Source organism: Ursus americanus, chromosome 26, assembly GCF_024610735.1.
Source record: "Ursus americanus isolate L20-20 chromosome 26, mUrsAme1.1.p, whole genome shotgun sequence".
Lineage (NCBI taxonomy): Eukaryota > Metazoa > Chordata > Mammalia > Carnivora > Ursidae > Ursus > Ursus americanus.
Genome location: NC_142152.1, coordinates 42,645,479 through 42,665,043, shown reverse-complemented (window position 1 = coordinate 42,665,043; position 19,565 = coordinate 42,645,479). Strand labels below are relative to the sequence as shown.

Here is a 19,565-nt window from a genome sequence, read left to right as displayed (position 1 = left end):
GGAGGCGCCTTCCCTCACCCGCCGCGGGGGCCTCACCGCTCACAGGACGCCTGGCGGGGCCCAGGCCCCGGAGCACACGAGCCGGGGTGGGAGGCGGGCAGAGCAGGCCTCGGCTCCCCACCCTGCCCCAGACCCACTGCTCGCTTAGGGCCTGGGGCCTGGGCTCCTGCGGGGTGGCCTAGACTTGCCCAACGACACGTTACATTTCCCCAGAGAGGCCCCTCAGCCTGGTCTCTGACCAGAGAAGTCACCCGGGAAAAACGACGCTCTTGTCAGACATCCGGGACAAAGGCTTTCTCGGGCACAAGCGCGTAAGGGCGGCTCTGAGACGGGTGCCTGGAGGCAAAGCACAGCCTCTTCTTGTCAGGGCCCACGTCCTGCGGCAGAGGGAGGGGACCCTCTTGTGTCTCCCTAAAGCCCCTCTGGCTGGAGTCGCTTCCAGAGCGGCCCACCCACGGTGAGAGGCTGGTTTGGAGGCCGCCGACTCGAGAGGAGGGGACGGGACTGAGCGCCTCCGGAGGCCCCGCCCCTTTCAGGACCCACGGGTCCAGATTCAACTCTTTCAACAGGCAGCCACACACGGAAGGACGGACCGAGAGTATTTTTTCAAAGCACAAACTATTTTTAAAAGATTAAAATGTGTTTGTCTTTTTAAGCTTGCTGTCAATCTAGTAGTGTTGCGGGCTTAAAATCTACTCCAGGCTAAGAACACACGACCGTTCCCGTGGCGGCAGAGCCCAGGGGGCCCCGTGAGGGCGGCATCGGACACCGTCTCTTCTGCTTTGGCAGCTTAGCGTCAGAGGCTAAGGGCACACACTTCGCCCTGGAGGCTCGGGGGGCCGGCCCGGTCAGGAAGGTGCTGGGGTGCACCCCCTGAGACCATGAGAGGCAGCCAGGAGGGAGCTTCCCGAGGCCCTGCCAGCCCCTAGCTCCAGGTCCAAACATCTCCCGTCAAGCAGGAGCACCAGGGCCTGACCAGGGCTAGGTCGTGCGTTGGCCTCTCACAGCCTCCGGGGACCCTGCAGATCGAGGCTGGCATCCCGGCCTTGAGGCATTCAGGGTCGGAGACGTCAGGGTGCTGCGGAGAGTGAGGGGACACTTCACAGCAGGACAGTATGAATGGCCAACTCTTCCCACCCTCAGTGGGCCTTCCCGCACTGCCCTCTCTGCAGCGGGGCCTCGGGGCCTGGTGTCTAAGGCCCGGCCTCCACGGTGGTGATGAGGCCTCCAGCACGCCCCAGCACGCCGTTCAAGACCAGGAGGAGGAAAGCAAGGAACCCCCCCAGGACAAGAGCTCCTACAGAAGCCGGCAGGCGTCCCCACGCCACCAGCTGCTGGCTGGGTGGCTGAAGAGGACGTCGGAGGCCGGGCGTGCGGGGCACCAAGGCCAGCTGGCAGCCCAGGACGCCTTCAGAGCGTCGGCACTGCCGTTCATGGGGCCTCCGCCCAGCTCTGCTGAAGGTCCACCAACCGCCCTTGGGCGGCCGGGAGTCAGAGCAGACGAGGGCCACACACAGCCGGTGCCTCCGATACAACCGAGGTTTCCTTTAGTGCGCGTCTCCTTAGGAGAACTCCGAGCGGGCAGCAGAGGGAGAAATGCCCGCGGCTCCTTGCTCTGTAAACATCAACGAGGCCATACTTTTATAGCATTTACAAGTGTTCTTTTTTGGTTCATTCAGACTTTCGTGAAGCCACCTGGGAAACTACCACAAACTGTCTACGTGCACAGTTCATTCGCTCGTGTTTATTTCACATCCGGGTACAAAGGGCTGCCCCCCCACCGCGTGCGTGAGTCTCGAGCTGTGACAGTGACAACAGAACAGCCAAAAACCAAGACAGTGAAACAGAAACATGATTTTCTTAAAATGATAAATTAATAATACTGATATTAAAGCTTCACTAATTAGTGTAACAGTTATAAGAACTTAATTTATCAACATTTCATATTAGGAAGGCTATCAAATTTATTCATCAAGAAATTAGATGAAAATGTAAAAAAAGAAACATATTTTACTTTTGATTTTCATTAAGGGTAAATAATCATACAATTTTATACAACGTCACCTAACAGAGCAGTCTTTACTAAACTTAGGTATACAGAAATTAAAAATGCAGGAAATGTTTCCTCTTACACTTTGAAGTGGAGAGCAGCAGTGCGAGCACAACACGGAGTCATGTCAGAGGTGCAGCAACAAACCAGAGCTAATACCTGGGGGGCTGCCCCCTCCACTGGGGGGAAGCATTTTCACACAGCTTTGAATCTGGGCTCTGAACACGAGTGCTTTTCGATGTGAGCCCCAGACTCCACTCTCTGGACTGCTGTCTGCGCTCACAGGCCATCCCTGGGGTCACGGAGCTGAGCCCCTTGATGACCCAAACCGATGGCAGTCCCCGCAGCCCACGGCGACAGGCGTGCTGGACAAGGAGGGCCTCGCTGCCCAGTCCCTTCCGTCTTCCCAAGATGGCTGACACCGCCAGGTTCCTTATCAGGCCCACCACACACGTGCAGGGGTTCTCCGCTGCAGAAGGAAACCCCAACAGTGGACACACCCAGCAGCACGGGCAAGTCAACAGGGGCCATCGGCCGGCTGGTCTCAGCCGAGCCCTCGGGCGCAGAAGGGATGCTGTGCTCCGTGCGTCTCTCCCGGAAAAGCTAGCCGGACTCTGCTTCTATATCTTCCTCGGACAGTCAGGTACACAAGGTGGCATCTGGGTTTCCCAAAGGATTCCTTCTCCAGCCCTCCCTGACCCTGTGGCCTTTCTCCTCACACTTTGAGCTTCCCCAAGAAAAAACCCGAACAGCTCCCTGCCCAGGCTGGAGGTGCGGAGAGCCCTGCGTGCAGGTGAAGATGTCTGATAAAGCCGCTTCAGCAACTTCTGCACTGACTCAACACCTGACGGGGTCTTACAATTCAAGATGCACCACAAGGAAGTGGGGGACCTGGGGGAACCTGTCAGCTAGGACTTGGGTGTTAGGCCAAACAGTGAAGGAGAACACCTGAGTCCCACCGGGACATGTGCGCATGCCCATAAAGACAGGTAAGTTTCGTGACGTTTTGTTCCTCGTGGCTTCTGAGTGGCCGGGGCGTTAATCGTGGTGACAGCTTACTTCTGCTTTCCACTCCTCCCCTGTCCTGTCCTAGGTATTTATCCTCAGTCCCAAGGCTATGGCTCACAGAACACTTCCAAAATGCTCTAGAAGGGTCAATCAGCACAAAAGACAAAATTAAGATTCTTTACCACTATTTAAGTGAATTTAGAACCCAAGGTTACCGATTATTTTTAAAGAGTCTGCCTACTCCCTCTTACACATTTGCTTTTAAAAGAAGGCAGGATTTTCCAAAGGCTTCCTTCTCCAGCCCTCTCGGATTTTAATCCCCCTGCCCCTGAGGAAGAGGAGAAGCTCAGAGAAAGGCTGGGGTTGTCCGAAGTCCCAGGCGGGCAGGCCAGGTGGGGAGGACCGCCACTGCGTGGCCATGCTCTCCGAGGGCTCGGGTCCCTGCACGCAGACCGGGAGGGAGGTGGGTTCGAGAGCCACCCTAAGCTGCTTCTGTCTGTGCCTTTCTTCCGTGCACAGCAGACAGGCTGTGCCGGCCGAGCAGGAACAGCCTCCTCTTGCCAACAGCTGTTTTCTTCCAGAGGTTAAGTTAGAAAAGATATTCTTGCTCAGGATAACACTGAAGTGAGAACACCATGAACAGTTTCAATGACGAAGCTCAAAGTGTGGTGAGGAAACTAGAAAAGCGCTCCCCAGATATGCCCTCATGGCCTCTGTGGAAGCCGCCTGGCCCCGGGCCTTCCGCACCTGAGGCCAGCACCTTGGGGCGGGGGGTCCCCTCTCCATGTCCCAGGGCTGCAGGAGCCTCTGCCGGAAGCCAGTCAGAGACAGGGCCCGCCCGCCCCTCCAGTGCCTCTCTTCTCCTAGAGCTCTGGGCAGCTCTAGTCCTGGTCTCGGAGAACGCCTTGCATTCCGTCCTCCTAACTGCGGGACAGGTGCCCTGCTGGCTGTCAAAGAAACGGGGCGGGCGTCAGAAGGGCCGCCGTGCCGCCCCTCCCCAGCACCTGACACCCAGCAACGGGCCCAGAGGGGACCGGACAGACGTTAAGGATACGCTCACCAGCAGAAACGGGAAGAACGAGATGGTGACCAAGCCCCAAATCCCAAACTGTGACATGACCATGGTTTTTAAAACTGGGGGGTGGGGGGGGAGGGGGCGGAGAGAGACACCATGGGCTTCTGTCAGCACATTTCAGAGCTTGATTTTAGGGGAACAGGACTCTCCTCCTCTTGCCCCCCCCCTTTCTGGCAGCGCGCTGGCGGCGGGGCGGAGGGCGCCCGAGGGTGAAAGGACTCAGGCCGCACCACAGCTTTCCCGGCGGCAGCGTGGGGCGCGGCGCAGTCAGGACCGGAGGTCGCGAGATGCCTCCCCACGAAGGCTGCTTACCCGGGGCCGGCCCCTCGGCCCAGGCCCCACACCAAGTCCGGAATTTGGAAACTGCACACACAGTGCCTCAGAAGAACTACGCGGGTGCACAAAACTGCGCCGAGCTCCGGAGCGCCGGCTCCGATCCTCCCCATCTGACCTCCGGATTCACCTCCGGGGTGGAAACCGCCCACAGGGGCGGCCGTCCGGCTGCCTCAGGCCAGTTAACACTTAGGAACAAAGGACCACATCTGAACCGTAAACAGGACATTAACATATACCAATGCTGTCAGGCAGAAATGAGGCCAGCACGGTGGGCAGAGTGAGCTGGGGTGGGGGGGAGAGCAGGCCGGGGGAAGTGGGGTCTGGCCTTCCCGGAGGGCTGCGGCTCCGTCCCCAGGGCTGCACGCAGCAGAGAAGCCAGGAGCCTCGTGTCCACTCGGCTGCATCGCACCCACTCCTCAGAGTGCGAACGGTCAGCATCTCCTCCGTTCAATGACAAAGGCGTGCAAAACAGAGAACCACCGAGATGACCGAAGTAAGTTAACGAATCAGATAACCGGCATCTTGACATAAAAGCTGTAGGTATCTCCGCCTGCGTGAAACTGGCGTTCAAACTCCCCCACACGGCCGAGAAGGACCACAGGCCCAGAGCCGCACCGGCCGGCGGAGGCGGCTCGGCGTCCGGCCGGGGGAAAGCCGGTCAGGACGGAGCCCGAGCGGGGGCATGACAGCCGCCCAGTAATAAGGAGAGGGCATCCCGCATGTGTGCCTCCCCTCTGGGCGGGAAAACAAAACCCAAACCAGGGCAACCTCGGAGGCACTCTGAGTCGGGGGGGGGGGGTGTCTGTCAGTCTCCACAAAACAAGGCCGAAGAGTCTGTCCCAGGGCTACAGTCGTACCTTTTTGACCAAAAACAGCATCACCAACAACAAAAAACCCACAGTAAACCGCAAAAGAAACCAAAACCTCCTTTCCCTTGTTGGAAAAAAACATAAGCAAAGCGCATCCAACGTAAAAGTTCTTGGCTTATGTGGCAAGAGGCACTTCTGACCCCTGCTGCGGGCGTCCTCGGCCCGCGGCTCCCGGGAGCTGGCCAGGCTCGGAGGAAGGTGGGCATTGTACTCAGTGCACCGAATCTCAATCAAAGTGCTACAAACTGCTTCTTTGAAAAAAGATGTTTATTAAACAATTTTAATTGTCATAAAATGACTAAAATGGGTTTTAAAAATTAAGGCTCTTCTCTTTCTGTGGATTGCCAGAACAATGTAAAAATAATATCAATCAACCCTGCTGAATGCTTTGTTCCTAAAGTTAAATTTCATAGATTCCTAAACATTTTATGATTACGATAAAAACTGGACTAGAAATGACAATTAATGGCCGTCCGTACTGAACACGCACTCTGATCAGGTGTACAACATTCTAATTGAGTAGTTAAGCAAAATATTCCAGTTAAAGCAGAAATTTTAATTTTAGCATTTTAAAGTCATTGTTTCCCCACACTGTCATGAGTTTCCTAAGTCGAAATAGTCTAATACAGGAGCGCTAACCTTGGGACTGTATCTACTCCCAGGAGGGTGACTGACTTGGCTGGCAATTAGTTTGATTATATTTTTTTTAAACGTTCTAAGTTGAATTATCAAATGATTCAGAATTACATGGCATGCAGTATCCAAAAGTATGGCTCTGATGCATTTAGATTTACATTAAGAGTAAGAAGTGCCATTCACATTCATTGTACACCCACCCCTCCCGCCAGAGAAAATCACTACCTATCCAAGTTCTACATCTGGTGCAGCATTAAGGGTTAAAACTTACCACTTTACCAGGCCTTCCCCATGTGCAAATAAATCCCTCCTGACAAGCAGTGACTATACAGTCTTCAAGAAAAATTAACACAGTCAGTCTTTCATGTGCTATCTTTTTACAGATGAGCGGCTCTAACAAGGGAACGTCTTCCATCCGAGGACACAGGGGTGTCCCCAGGGTTTTAGCTGGGTCCGTTTTGGTTTTAGTAACGAGGTTCAGTTTATCGCTGCTCTTGCTAGAAATGTGTCCCATGCTATGGTTTCGCTTGTGGTCTTTCTCATGGTGCCTGTCCTTCCGGTCGTGCAGGGAGAGCGTCGCGAATTTGCTGACCCCAGAAGCGATGGCGCCGTCGGCCACGCTGCTCTTGCTGCCGGCGTTGGAGACGGTGGAATGGGGGAGGCTGTTGGAGCGGGGCAGGGGCGGGGGCGCGGAGTTGCCCGGCGTCGTGACACTGTTCCCCGTGCTGCCGGCAGGAGGGCTCGTGGCGTTCATGACATTTGTGTGTGTCCTTGCTCTCGAGAGGGGCTGGTGAGGGAAAAGGATGTCTTCCGTCAGGTCCCAGAGGCAGAGCTGTGTGTCCTGGCCCACCGAGCCGAACCGGTACGTCACACTGACGGGGCGGCTCTCAGCAGAGTTCCGTTTGGACAGCCTGGACTGTGTACTGTTCGCCCGGTCTCGGCCAAAATGAAGAAGGTCCTGGAAGTCCTCGTCACTGCCACTAAACTCCATGGGGTCGCTTTCTTCCACGCTCGTGGTATAGGGGTCAAATGCGACCACACTGACCCAGGATTTGTGCCCGTGGCCTCGAGCGATCACTCGGCAGTCTCCGAAAGACCAGACGGTCACCAGGTCGTCCTCGCCGCCCGTCACGACGTACTTGCCGTCCGGGCTCCAGCACACACACAGCAAGCCTCCGAAGTAGCTCTTCATCGTGCCGTGCAGCTCCACCGAGTCAAAGTTGAACACCCGCAGAAACCCGTCCTGGCTCACGCAGGCCAAGAACTTGCCATCTGGGGAGAAAGCAAACTCGTTGAGGGCCCCCTCGCCCACTGTCCACTTAAGGAGAGGGTTCCTCGTGGATTTGCTCTTGCAAGTGTGTACGGCAAAGCTCTCGCCCTGCTTCAGAAGCTGGTAGTGGGGGGCTGTGGTGCCACAAGTGTGCTCCACGTTATACAAGTACATGCTCCCACTCGCATGGGCTACTAGGAAAAGGCTTTCCGAACCGGGAACCCATTTGACACAGGTTACACGTGACTTGTCTATTAGTCTCTGTGAAGACAAAGGAGAACAGTTATCACAATGGAGAAGCTTTAAAGGTCTACTTTTCCAGCAAGAAACTTGTCTGCTTCTCGGTGAGAAGGGAAGAGTCCATCCAGGCACTGCACACTCTATCCCGTGGTCAGCCAAGCCAGCGAAGAGCATGTGGGCCCCTTGCAGAATTACCTTCTAGAAGTGCACGTGGGTGTCAGGCACTGGCCTTCGCCGCGGAGTCAGTCATTCACCACACACCGCTGAGGCCCGCTAAGTGCCGGACACCGCGCTGGGGCAGGGCAGGGGGGCGCCAGCCCCCGGCAACCCTCCTCTCTCCCGCCAGGAGCATCTGAACGCGCGCCTTCCTGGCCCCTACACACAGCACCCTCTCTACGAAGACCCCCGGGGAAGCCACTCTGCCCCCTGGCTTCTCTGGACTTTAGTCCCGTGAGTCACGCGCTGTCTACGCCTGCCCCTCTGCTTGGCGGCTCCAGGGTGGGGGACGCAGCGTGCAGCCGCTGGCAGCAGCGCGCGTACCGGGCTCCCCGTCAGCCCCGGCTCACTGAGACTCCTCACTCACATTCGCTGTCCTGTGTGCCCCTTTAAAAGCAATTCCTCCAGATCTTCTTTGGAACAAGGTGATGTTTAAAGAAATAAACAGACAACTGATTCGGGAGCATGTGCCTATCACTGCCGCTCCAGCCACGCTAATTCCTGCTCAGCTGACCAGGGTTCCTTTCACAGGCACAGATCAGGAGTCTCGCCTTTAGAACCGAAAGACCAAAGTGAAACCACCTGAAGACACAACACGTGCGCAGCCCTGCTTGCAGACCCGGCCGTGGGGCTCCCCGGCACGGCAGCTCCCACCTGGGTGCCCCGCGGGAGGGTGCCTGGTCCCAAAGCACGTCACCGGAAGCCAACCAGAAGCTCCCAACCCTCCCAAGTCTTTAGAAACTCCTCCTGCCGAACCTTCTCCGAGGCCACGTGCCCAGGAACCGGCTACCTCAGGAGCCGGCGGACTCCGGGTGAGTTGAACACTATCACTTCCCCTCCCTGGTTGGGACTCCTGGCCCAGCCTCGAGGCCCCGGGGCACCGACACGAACCTCCCTGCCCCGCCGTCGGCTCTGCGCACCTGTGCGGAGTGTGCGGCATCTTTGCAGAAAAGCACAGGACATGAAATCACTTGGGTTTTTCAGAGAAGAGATGCACGGACTGAGCAAGCTGCAGAACGGCAGGCCCCGGCCAGGGACACGAAGGGCGGCTGGCCCCGCACAGCACGCGGGGCCCGGGGCGGGCAGAGGTTCCGCAGCAGGTGATACGGACTACTGCCCCAGACGCCGGAGCCACAGGGCGGCACCGCCGACCTCTGAAGTCAACAGAGACACGTGAGCTGGCCTTGGGCACACAGCCAACGTTTTCATCCCCTGCCTCCTTCCCATCCTACCTCTAAAAGGCCCCTGACCTGCACCAATGCCAACAACCTAAAAGCCCAGTGACCACTCTGGCAGGGTTCCCACGAGGCCTGCACTGCTTCTTCCTTAAAAGGTTACAGAGGTAACTCGCAAGGCCAGATCAGGGCTTTCATCCTGGGGGGAGGGCCCACCCCCATCTGTCGGACCATTCTGTCCCCGCCGGGCCCAGGCTGCCCAGCCAACCTCGGGCCACCATGGCTCACCGGCATCGGGGGCGGCCTGGTCAGGCGGCGACACCGCTACCTCGCACTAGCAGCCAAACGCGTGGCTCTCGGTTCCTGCCCCTCACATGTCACCGCAACCAGACAGATCGCGGTCTGGCCAAGAGAACACCACTGCCACTCCATCCTGTGTGGAAATTTTTAAGGACAAACCACTATGCTTAGGAGAAAATTTTATTTTTGGCTTAAAGAGATACAACAAAATAATTCCATTAGGCCCCGAAATTGTAATACTGTCAAGTAAACAGAGTCTAGTTCCGCAACTCAGACGTGAAGACAAAGAATGACAGCACTGTTGTTAAAATAAACGCCACTGGGAAACAAAACACACTTAGAACTTCATTCCCTATGAAACAGGTGCATCAAGACGACTGAAAGTAGATCCGTGGATGTAACTTGTGGACGGACAGCAGTGCGGGCAGCCGCAAACCCCAGCGAGAAAGGCGCCGGGACCCGGCTCGGCCCCCGGCTCGGCCCCGGCAGATCGTGCGCCCCGGTGTGGCCAAAGCCTCGGCGTCGGGCGGCGCTACCCGGGGGTGCCCCCAGGGCTGGGGCACACGGCACACACGCTGCGCCAGCAGTGCTCACCTCCCGTCGGAGGCTCGACTCTGCGTGCCGGGCACTGGGCCAGGGCCTCTGCACACGGGCTCTTTAACCTCAAAAGGACCCGCAAGGCCCGCTTCTGTTTTGTCTGAGGCGGCAGTCTATTCATCATTCACAGAAAAGCGTGCGGGGGAGAGCTCACTCGCACCCCTTTCCTCCCTTCCAGATCACCTGTCCCCGGAGTCACCAGCGTGAAGCTACCTGTCTCTCCCTCCAGAGTGTCTCCGTCCACGGGCAAGGCACCACAGAGCACCGAGGCACCGAGCGCCCTGCTGCGGCTCACTCAGTCGCGCATCCGCAGCTGTCCGCACGGGCACCCACACCGCTTCCCCGTTCTTCTCTAAAGCTGCAGAGTTTCCCTGCCATGGATGGGAACGCGGTCATCTGTTTTAGAAGTCCCCACCGCTGGCCATTTCCGTAGCAATGACCGACCTCGCGCACACGGCAGATTTCACGCGTACACGTACACTGCAGGATGAACTCCCGGGAACACAGCCGGGGCAAAAGGTACCTACATCTTAATTTTTATAGATATTGCTAAATTACCACCCACGGAGGACAGAACACTCAATTCTCAGCAATGTAAGAGCACCCGCTTCCCCCTAGCAAGGTAGATATAATCACCATATTACCACCAGGAAACAGAGGCTCCGAGAGGCCAGGAAACTCACCTGCAGCCCCACTCCTTCACCCTCACCCACCCGCTCGCTCATCATTCCTTCATTCTTTCTCGAATGCATTAATGCCAAGTGCTGATACAGCACTGATTAAAACGGACAGGCATCCGCATCCAAGCGAGGAGAAGACAGTGAAATCTGCAAGATCGGGGGTGACAAGAGCTGTGGAGAAGAACCGACCAGGGGGAGAAGGCACAGTGCTGACGGGGGAGGAGGCTGAGCGCCTTCAATCTCGGGCGGGAAGGCCTAGTGAGAGTCCTCGGATGGCAAGGGCTGGCTGAGCGGGCTGACAGCATGCAGCGGGCAGGCCAAGAGCACGTGGGGAAGAGCATCCTCCCAGAGGGAACCACAGCTGCAAGGTGCTGAGGCAGGAGCAAACCCAGCACCGGGCAACCCAGAGAAAGAAGGGAGACAGAGCAGGCGGCACAGACTGGCCAAGGTGGGGCTGCCATCTCCTGCGCCACCGAGAGACATCAAACCAAGGCCAGGGCCACCCACACCTGTTCTCAGGAACAGGCCAGGAGCCTGCCTCAGACCCCAAGCCAAGGCAGGAGGCACAACTCGAGGGCTAGCTAGTAGAGAGTCACTGAATTTAAACAGCTCTGGTCTGGATTTAACAAAAAAGGAAGAAAAAAGAAAGCATTTCACTCCTGTCTCTAATTAAGAAACAAGTATCTGGAACACTGTATTCAAATAAATATAAAGAATGAAGCCCAGTTTCTACACTGTAAAGGTGTGTTTCTATTGCTAAAGTATCTAGTAAAAAAGATAAAGAATCTTAGTGCCCCATGTTATGTAACAGGATGACCCTGGTAAGCTTGAATTCTCCAGTATTAATGGGGCCGTGATCTGGACGCACGATGACAAAACAGCCTCAGCAAAAGCCCGGCCCCCTCTGAGGAGCTCCTGAGCAGAGCAGGGAGGGTGGGGGGTGGGTGCAAAAAGAAAGGGGGGCGCGGGGAGGACTGTGCTGGGAGTGGCTCAGGACAGAGCAGTCCTGGTGAGTGTGGGGACACACGCGGCACCTGTTTTGGCTGAAGGGGCAGGGAATCAGGTCTGGAATTGTGAACTGGGGCTCAGCACAGTGAAGTCTCAGGCTAAGGGGCTTTGGGCCGTGACCTTGAAGCCCTGGGCCACCACTCCCACAGCCCTGAGCACTTGAAATGTGCCTGAAGTGAGATGTGCTGCAAAATATACACTGGATTCTGAAGACTGAAAACCTACAGACGTAATCTCATAATTTCATATTACGTATATGTTAAGATACTATTTCGGGTATACAGAGAAAACAAAATCTTAATTTCACCCATTTTTTGCTTACTTAATGTGCTGTTAGAAAACTTAAGATTGTGTATGTGCCTCACACACGCTACTGGCGGTGTGGCTGCAGACAGTCAGGGAGGGAAGGCTTCTGAAAGGGGAAGTGACAGAATAAAGAGGAATCCCCCCTGGCAGAAGGTACAGAATGGAAGATGGGAGGCGGGAGGCAGGTGGGGAGGAACCAGTTAGGAGGCTGTGATAGTTGTGTGTGGACAAAAAGGTCTGGACAGTGACGGGTGGCAGCATGGCAAGATGGGCTGTTAACGATGGCTTAGGCTGGGGGGAACAGGAGGTGGGGGTGGGGAAGAGGCCTGTGAATTCTCCTGGGCCTGGAGCTCAAGCGACTGCCACACACAGAGAAGGCCGGGGGTGGATTATGCTGGGGAGACACCCAAGTGTCCTCATCGAGTAGGCAAGGAGAACAAGGACACCAGCTGAGAACAGGGAGAGCCAGATCTGTGACCTCCTAAGATCCCCAAGGAAGGTGCGGTGTGGAAGAGGACAGGGTGACGCCCCACTTATAGGGAGCAGGACAAAAGTCAGGCAGGCAGAAGGAACATGTGAGGAGACGACCCCGAAGTCCCATGAGGAGAGGAAGGAGCTGATGCTGAGTGACCACCAGAGACCAGGAGCTCTGCGGCATCACAAGTGCCCTCCGTGTCCTGTGACGGAGTCTTTGAGGTTGGCTTGGTCTACACACCAGGAAGGGAGGGTCAGAGGGGGGCAGTGGCCCCAGCAGGGCTGAGGCAGGCACAGGAGGAGCAGGGAGGCCTCCTTAGGGAGCAAGTCTGAGGGACCAAGGAGAGGGGTTTGTGGGGATCCAGGGGAAGAAAGCCCCCTGCTCCCCGGCTACAGAGGAGACACCCAGGGGACACTGACCAGGGGAGGAGGAATGTGGAGGAGAGTGTGAACTCCACTTCCAGGAAACCAGCAGAGGGCGGATGGAGCAGGACAGCTGCTCAGGGAGGGGGAAGAGGGCAGGGAGGTGGCTGGGGAAGTTCAGCAGTTAAGAAAGTCTCTATGAGGTCACCTGGCTCGGGCACTGGGCTTCCATTAAAGAGTCAAATTCCAAAATGCTTGGAGCCAATTTCTATAACCACTTTTGTAAAAACCAAACACAGTATCTGGAGATGGGCATGCCATCTCTGCACGTGACAGAAGTGGGCTCCCACACCCTCACCTCTCGCTAGTATTCACCGGCAGCCCCACACAATCCCCACCGCAATTTCGAAGAAACTGTCCCTTTGCTGACACAGAGCCAGTAAAAATCAAACACTAAAACTACCGTCACTAATGGCATTGAGAGAAAAGATTTTCTAACTATAATAAACTAACTAAAAGGAAGCAAGAATAAAAATAAATAACCATGTTAAAGTGTCACTGCTAAGATGAAGCTTTCTAAAGCACTTAGCTGTCTTTTTATTCTTTGGGGGGGAGGGAATCAAGCAGACTCCACACTGAGCGTGGAGCCCGACGCGGGACTTGATCTCATGACTCTAAGACCATGACCTGAGCTGAAACCAAGAGCTGGACACTTAACCGACTGAGCCACCCACGTGCCCCTTTTTTCCTACTACTATCAACATGACAAGCAGGAAAAAATTACTTAGGGGGCAGTGGGTATGCATTTTATAATGCAGATATTAATTTGTAACAAAAATACTGAAGTAAACAATTCAAAAACCACAGAAGCTGCGTTGGGGGGTGAGGAGGGGGTGGGAGGGGAGCCATAATGAAGTCACAAGCAAAACTGGCTTTGCTTATGTAAACACTTTTAAAGAGAGCTGCTTTCCTCAGGAAGTGTGAAGAAAGGGTATTTCAAAGCCACAGAAAGGAGGATCAAATGTCGTTTTATCAATGCTAAAACTTTAAGGAGTAGAGCATTATGTGCTCCTTTCCTTCCTTTCATTAAAAAAAGCAACAAAACAAAACTAACAAAATGCCCATAACCGCTCTTTTGTCCCAGAACTGGACAGAAGACTGCAAAGCTGGGCCTGGCTCTTCCCGCCCCCAGGGGCACTGGGTCCCAGGAAGGAGAGAGAAGACGCAGCAGCCTCGGGCTGGCAAAGGGCGGCCTTGCCTCCCGAGGGCGGTCAGACAGCAGGAGACGCAGACCCAGTGTGATGGCCCTGGCCTTGCAGCCCATGACCGGGAACAAGTCAAGGACAGAGGGTCTCATTACGTGTCAGTAATGAAAGAAGGCACAATGACAAGTACTTTCTTAGATTTTACACTCTACCCAACAATCAACACATACCTGAAAATCCTTTAAACTTAACTGTTCTATGGATACAACCCTGAAATAATGAGAATTTCTACAAAGACAAACAAGTCTGGGTTCATCATCTTATAGAAACTGTCCCTTTATAATTCCCGCTCCCCAGTACACCCTAACCAGTAGTAGTAAAAAGGAAGCTCCTCAGCCCTTCGGGGTCCTTCACACGAGGCTGAATGCCGACCAGCTGGCGGACTCTCCTTTCCAGGGAGCTTGCAGAACGAAGGTACGCTCCACAGGCACTGCACACACACAACGCTACAGAGACAGCAAGGCCCCGCTGAGAGAGACTGTAGAGAGCAGACACGGGGGGCCTGCGGGTGTCACTCCCCCTGGGAGGCTGGAAAGGACAAGGCACTTCCTTCCTTCTGGACGGAGCAGATACAACAGCCAGGCTCTGCAGCGCGACAGGGACACCCAGGCAGCGGGGCGTGAAGGGAGCGGGGCTCACCTCTAACTCCACTGGCCAGACTGGAAGGAGGAGGTCATGGGACCTCTGATGGAAGGTGTGAATCTACCAGACTCACCTCATTAAAAAAGTAAAAACTACAAAGACAATAAAGTTAACAGTGAGCACTTAGGGGTGATGTTTTCCCATCTTCTCTGTACTTCTATAAACAAGCATTAAAATTTTTCTTTTTCTTTTTTAGTTAATAGAGGGGGGAAAAATCACCTTTTAAGATATACTTGACTCCCAGATAGAAATTTTCATCTATCTTTAATGTCAGGTAGATTTCTAGACTCTCAAATTCCATTCCATCCATCCATCTACCCATGCAAATTTCCGTAGTATTTTCATGTGCCAGGAGCCTGTAGAAGGGAGGCAAAGGCGGAAGAATCAGTAGCAGGGCGTGTGTGCATGTGCACACGTGTGTGCAACAGGCAGCTGAGAGAAGCGCTCAGTGAGGAAGACACACACGGGACCCATGGGATAAGCTGCTCCCCCGTCCTCTGCTCCACGCACATTCACTCCCTGCCTGGGTAGTCCTGGAAACTTACTGGCTTCTCCTTCAGAACTGCTGCTATCTCCCCTTCCAAGGAGCCCTTCCTGGCATCCCGGGTGGGGATGCTCCGCAGGCTTCCCCTCCACCTGCAAACTCTGCTAAGCACTCCCCAAGGGCCCAGTCTCCCAGCCGTGCGCTCAGCAACACTCCTCGCCTCTCTTTCTGGCGCTCTAGGTGGGGGTGGGGAGAGCAGGGAGGCGTTCAGGCTCAAGGCTCTGCGTTCTGAGCCACAGCGCTGAGTCTCTTAATTGCAGGGAATAAATGGACTGTTGTAAGTGCCCCTTTGAAGGCCACGTGACGAGCCGGCCAGAGTCCTGGAGTATAGCCAGTGCCACAGACCCTGCCGTCTGATCTCAGGGATGGGATGACTATTCACATGCCAAACTCTCAAAGTTTTACCCCTGGTTTTGGGCTCCAGGTCCATGTATCTAACATCTACTGGCCTCCGAAGCTTGTCAAGTACAGAATGGAACTCCGATCTTCCCCTCCATTCCAAACCTGCTCCTTCTCCAGTCTTACCCAGTGCATACGTGACAGCCAGAAACCTACCAATCTTCAAGCAGGAGCCACAGGGATTTTCAAAAACACCAACTGACCGCACCGTGCTCCTGCTTCCTCTTGTGCGATCGCAGGCCTCAGCCAAGAGGGAACACAGCGGCCCGGTCTCACGGCCTCCCTTCACACCACCTTCCCCGGGACATGGCCCTCTCTCCGCTCTCCTGGTCCCAGCTTCTTTCCTACTCTGGGCCTTCACCTGCTCTCCCTTCTGGGAAACGCTCCATCTTGGGCTGGACCCGGCCAGCCACCTCCTCACGGGAGGCCCCGCCTAGCGCACAGCACCTCCTTCAAGAGATGTCCTCTGCCACCGCTGTTCCTCTCCCTGTCTCCCCAGGCCTCTGCCTCCTTATATGTCACACATCAGCATTTGCCCTAAGTGTGCGTGAGGGGTGCTACTGTTGATACATCTCCCTCTCGCGCGGGGTATCCACAGAGAGGCCTGAGTGGGCAAATGGTAAGTAAACCAAGGTCTGTCGCCTGGATGAGACGGCCACTGCTCTTGTCCAAGCCATTGGTTCTCAGGTCAACAGGTACCAGCCTCCTCATTGGTCTTGCTACCCTTGCCAGTCTCTCTTCATTCCAATCCACCTTCCACAAGTGCTGACAAGCGTTCTAAAGGACCCGCTTGACACACTCACTCCCTTGATTAAAAGCCCAAAACTACCTGTATAGCCTCCAGCGTCAGATCCAAACATCTTAGCATGTCAGGGCATTTACTGTCTAGTTCCCGTGTACCCATCGGCTTGGACCCTGCGTCTCTGAGGCCTGCACGCTGACTTGGTCACACCTGGCCACCCAACGCTCCTCCGCACACCAAGCAGTTCTCTCCAGCTCTGAGAGCCTCTCTCACGCTTCCCCAACTCTGTGCATCTTTCAAGAGCCAGATCAAGTGTCACCTTCTGGAAATCTTCTCAGGCTTCCTCCACCGAACTTAACTTCCGCTTTATGATATTTGATACATACTGAAGAATATGTGAACACATATCCCCCGGCACTTTGTTCCTAACAGTGTGCTAACACGCCCCAATACCCCATCCATCCACCTTACTGAACTGTGAGCTCCTAGGAACGCAAGGGCCCAGCCCTCTGGCAACCACACATGGAGGGGCTTCCAGGCTGTGACCGGGGAGCCCTTGTGGACGTTAATTTCCACTTCTGTCGTCAACTTATTTCCTGCCTGGACAATTCACGTACCTTCTCTTTGACTATTTCCTCATCTGTAGGATGGCAACAGCTGCCTGCCCAACCATGCAGAGGACTAATGTGAAACAGTTTGAAGCCTCTCACTCTCATACTAAGGCAAAGCATGGCGTGATGACGGCTTCAACCACCATTCCTGGCACACTCAGAGAAACAGACCTCTGACGACCCCTGCTCTTAGAAATCCTGACCAAAATCTGATGAAAATCCACACAGCCAAACAATCTCTTTACTGTGAAAGGCAATCAATTTCAGACTCAAGCTATAAGTGCCAAACTGGCATTTAACCCCACACAGCCCTAGCATGGTGAACAGCCATTTTTCAAATAAAATATAAGACATGTATGAGACAACTCGTGCTGAAATCACTGAGTGACAAGCCGCTTCCCAGCCTGCAATCCCCACTGCCGTCCAGAGCAAGGCATGGATGGATCTGGTGACGCGTCCGAGTGCTCTCAGGGCCCCGAGACTCCTGCCTCCCCCGTGACGACACACAAGCCCTCTTGTTCTCTAGTGGCATTCTGTGCCATCCTCAGCCAGAGCAGCCTCCCGATCTTGTTCACCAACAGCCCCTCCCCCTCAATAACACGCCCCCTACCTAAATACAAACAAAACCCCACAATGACTCCAAATGACTCCAAATTTAGTTTCTGGTGGCAGTGCAGAGAGGACTGGTTGCTCCCCCACAACCACCACCAGAAGGAAAAAAAACATTCATTCAGCTACTGGGAATCACTTCCTCAGATGTTATTAATAAAAGACTTAGGTAAATAAAACAGTTTCTGCTTCAGACTATTTTCAACAGAAACTGGAATAAATGCTTTTCTTCTAGAGTTTTGTCAACCCACATGGCAAGTTCTGTTTCCGGTCAACCCAGATGCAACTAGAAGAGGAGAAGGCATGGTTCAAGAGATCTCCCCAAATCCACTGGCAATGCCAGACAGGAGCACTGTGGATGGGGACCGGCTGGGTGTGGACAGCAAAGGCCACGACACTGCTAAAGAATCTGAAATTTAACTCCAATTTGTGAACTTGAATATTCTCGCCCAAACAAAATTACTTCTTATGAACCGAACCTATAATGCGCTTCTGTTCCAAGTTCATGACATCAAAACCAGGCAACAGTGCAACACCACTTGCCCTTCCTGAGAGAGGGAGCCCACATGACCTGACCCTTGTCACATGAGGGCTGGGGTCACCAGCTGACACTGGGACCCAGGGCTTCTAAGTCAGCAAGCCCACCGCATCTTTTCCGTTTGCTGGGAAAGTCGCACTGAAACAGAGGAGGGAGAACACTGAATCTGCAATGGCAACTCTGGGGGCCGAAAAGCCCCTCTGACAGCTTTACCACACACGATTTATGTAACTTCTACGGGCCACGTTTAACAGTTCGGACATGGTCCTGAACACACAGCTCACATAGCTCAGACTCCTTCCAGAACAAAACTGAAGATTCTAGAAACCCAGCAAATGCTATATCACTAGCAAAAACTCTGTCAGGTGATCCAATTTTAAGTGCCAGGATTTCAAATATGTCAAAGGTGATTTTATAGCAAATATTTGCAAGAGAAAGAAAGCCACCCCTTAGCCAAACACATGTCAAACACAGACACAAGAGGCTGAGCTACAATCTAAGTCGCCTAAGGAATTATTATCAAGTTCTTTAATCTGAATGAAATTTTCTGGTGATGTGAACAAGGTCTAGAACTCTGTATCTTCTTATTTAAATTATAAAAATCAGGTGACAGCATCATCCCTGTCTCCATTATCAAGCGTTTTAAAGCACCTGCTACAGACACCTGAGCACGCTCCACAAAACCGCCCAGAACAGCGACGCCCCAGGAAGAGCAGGCAGAAGTCAGCAAGTCAATGCACCACATCTCACCGGGTAACACTAGGCAGAACAGCTGGGAGAATGAGAAATGGGCTTAGCTCGACGTGTCAAATAAGGCCCACTGCCCTTGGTAAGAACGTATAAATTCTTAAAGGGATTCTTAACAGCTAAGACAGGGTGCTACTTACTTCCTCATTAAATAGTTTGCTAGTTTCTTTTTTGATTGGATCTATAAGCTGGACTTGGCCTGCGGAAAAGCCCACTAGGAGAGAGACACTTTCTGCTGTGGCTGTTAGGTGGTTGAAGTCATGACAAGTAGGCTGTGTTCCTTTGTATATCCTTTTATCTATTGGTTTACTCAAGTCAGCAGCCTGGAGGAGAAAGAGAAAAATACATACGGTAAACAGCACATTGAGATGAGAAATCTAATAGTTACACTATTTTATACTCCATTATGATGTTCAATCTTAAAAACAAAGGTATTTAAATTTTTTTTCAGTTTTCAGCATTCTGTAAAAGCACTTTCATATACATTAGCCAATTTGATATCGTTAGACTATTCATAATATGTTCATAACTGTTACTTCCATGACTTATTCTTCAAATATCTTTAACAAAAACTCCTAGACTTCAGGAGGAAAAATCCTTGAGATACTAAATTCAGTATTTGCAAAATGCATTCATTCCAAGCAATTTCTAACAGAGTACCTCTAACCACATAAAAACTCAGTTTGCAAATACACCTACAGCATCTAAATGCTCATTGGTGAGTTACCTGTAGCCCAGGGGTTCTCAAAGTGTGGTCCCCAGACCAGCGGTGGCAGCAGCAGCATCACCTGGAAACTCAGAAATGCAAATTCTCAAGCCCCACCCCAGACCAGAAGAATCTGAAACTACAGGGGTGGACCTACCA

General features: G+C 53.7%; 1 protein-coding gene across 5 annotated transcripts in view; it reads right to left on the bottom strand.

The window, feature by feature from the left end:
- WDR20 (WD repeat domain 20) overlaps window positions 1–19,565 on the bottom strand; it is a 63,655-nt gene that overhangs the window by 4,670 nt on the left and 39,420 nt on the right. For 2 of the 5 annotated variants that reach the window (XR_006775832.2, XM_045775423.2), the window contains exons 2-3: window positions 18,841–19,023; window positions 6,246–7,505 (exon numbers count right to left, since the gene is read on the bottom strand). Coding sequence is in view for 4 of the 5 variants with exons in the window: in XM_045775423.2 (XP_045631379.1) it covers window positions 6,246–7,505; window positions 18,841–19,023 (1,443 nt within the window). In the remaining variant the exon portion in view is untranslated. Of the gene's footprint in view, window positions 1–5,587; window positions 7,506–18,840; window positions 19,024–19,565 lie in introns of those variants that run through there. The other 3 variants (XM_087856227.1, XM_045775424.2, XM_087856228.1) reach the window with 3 other exon arrangements.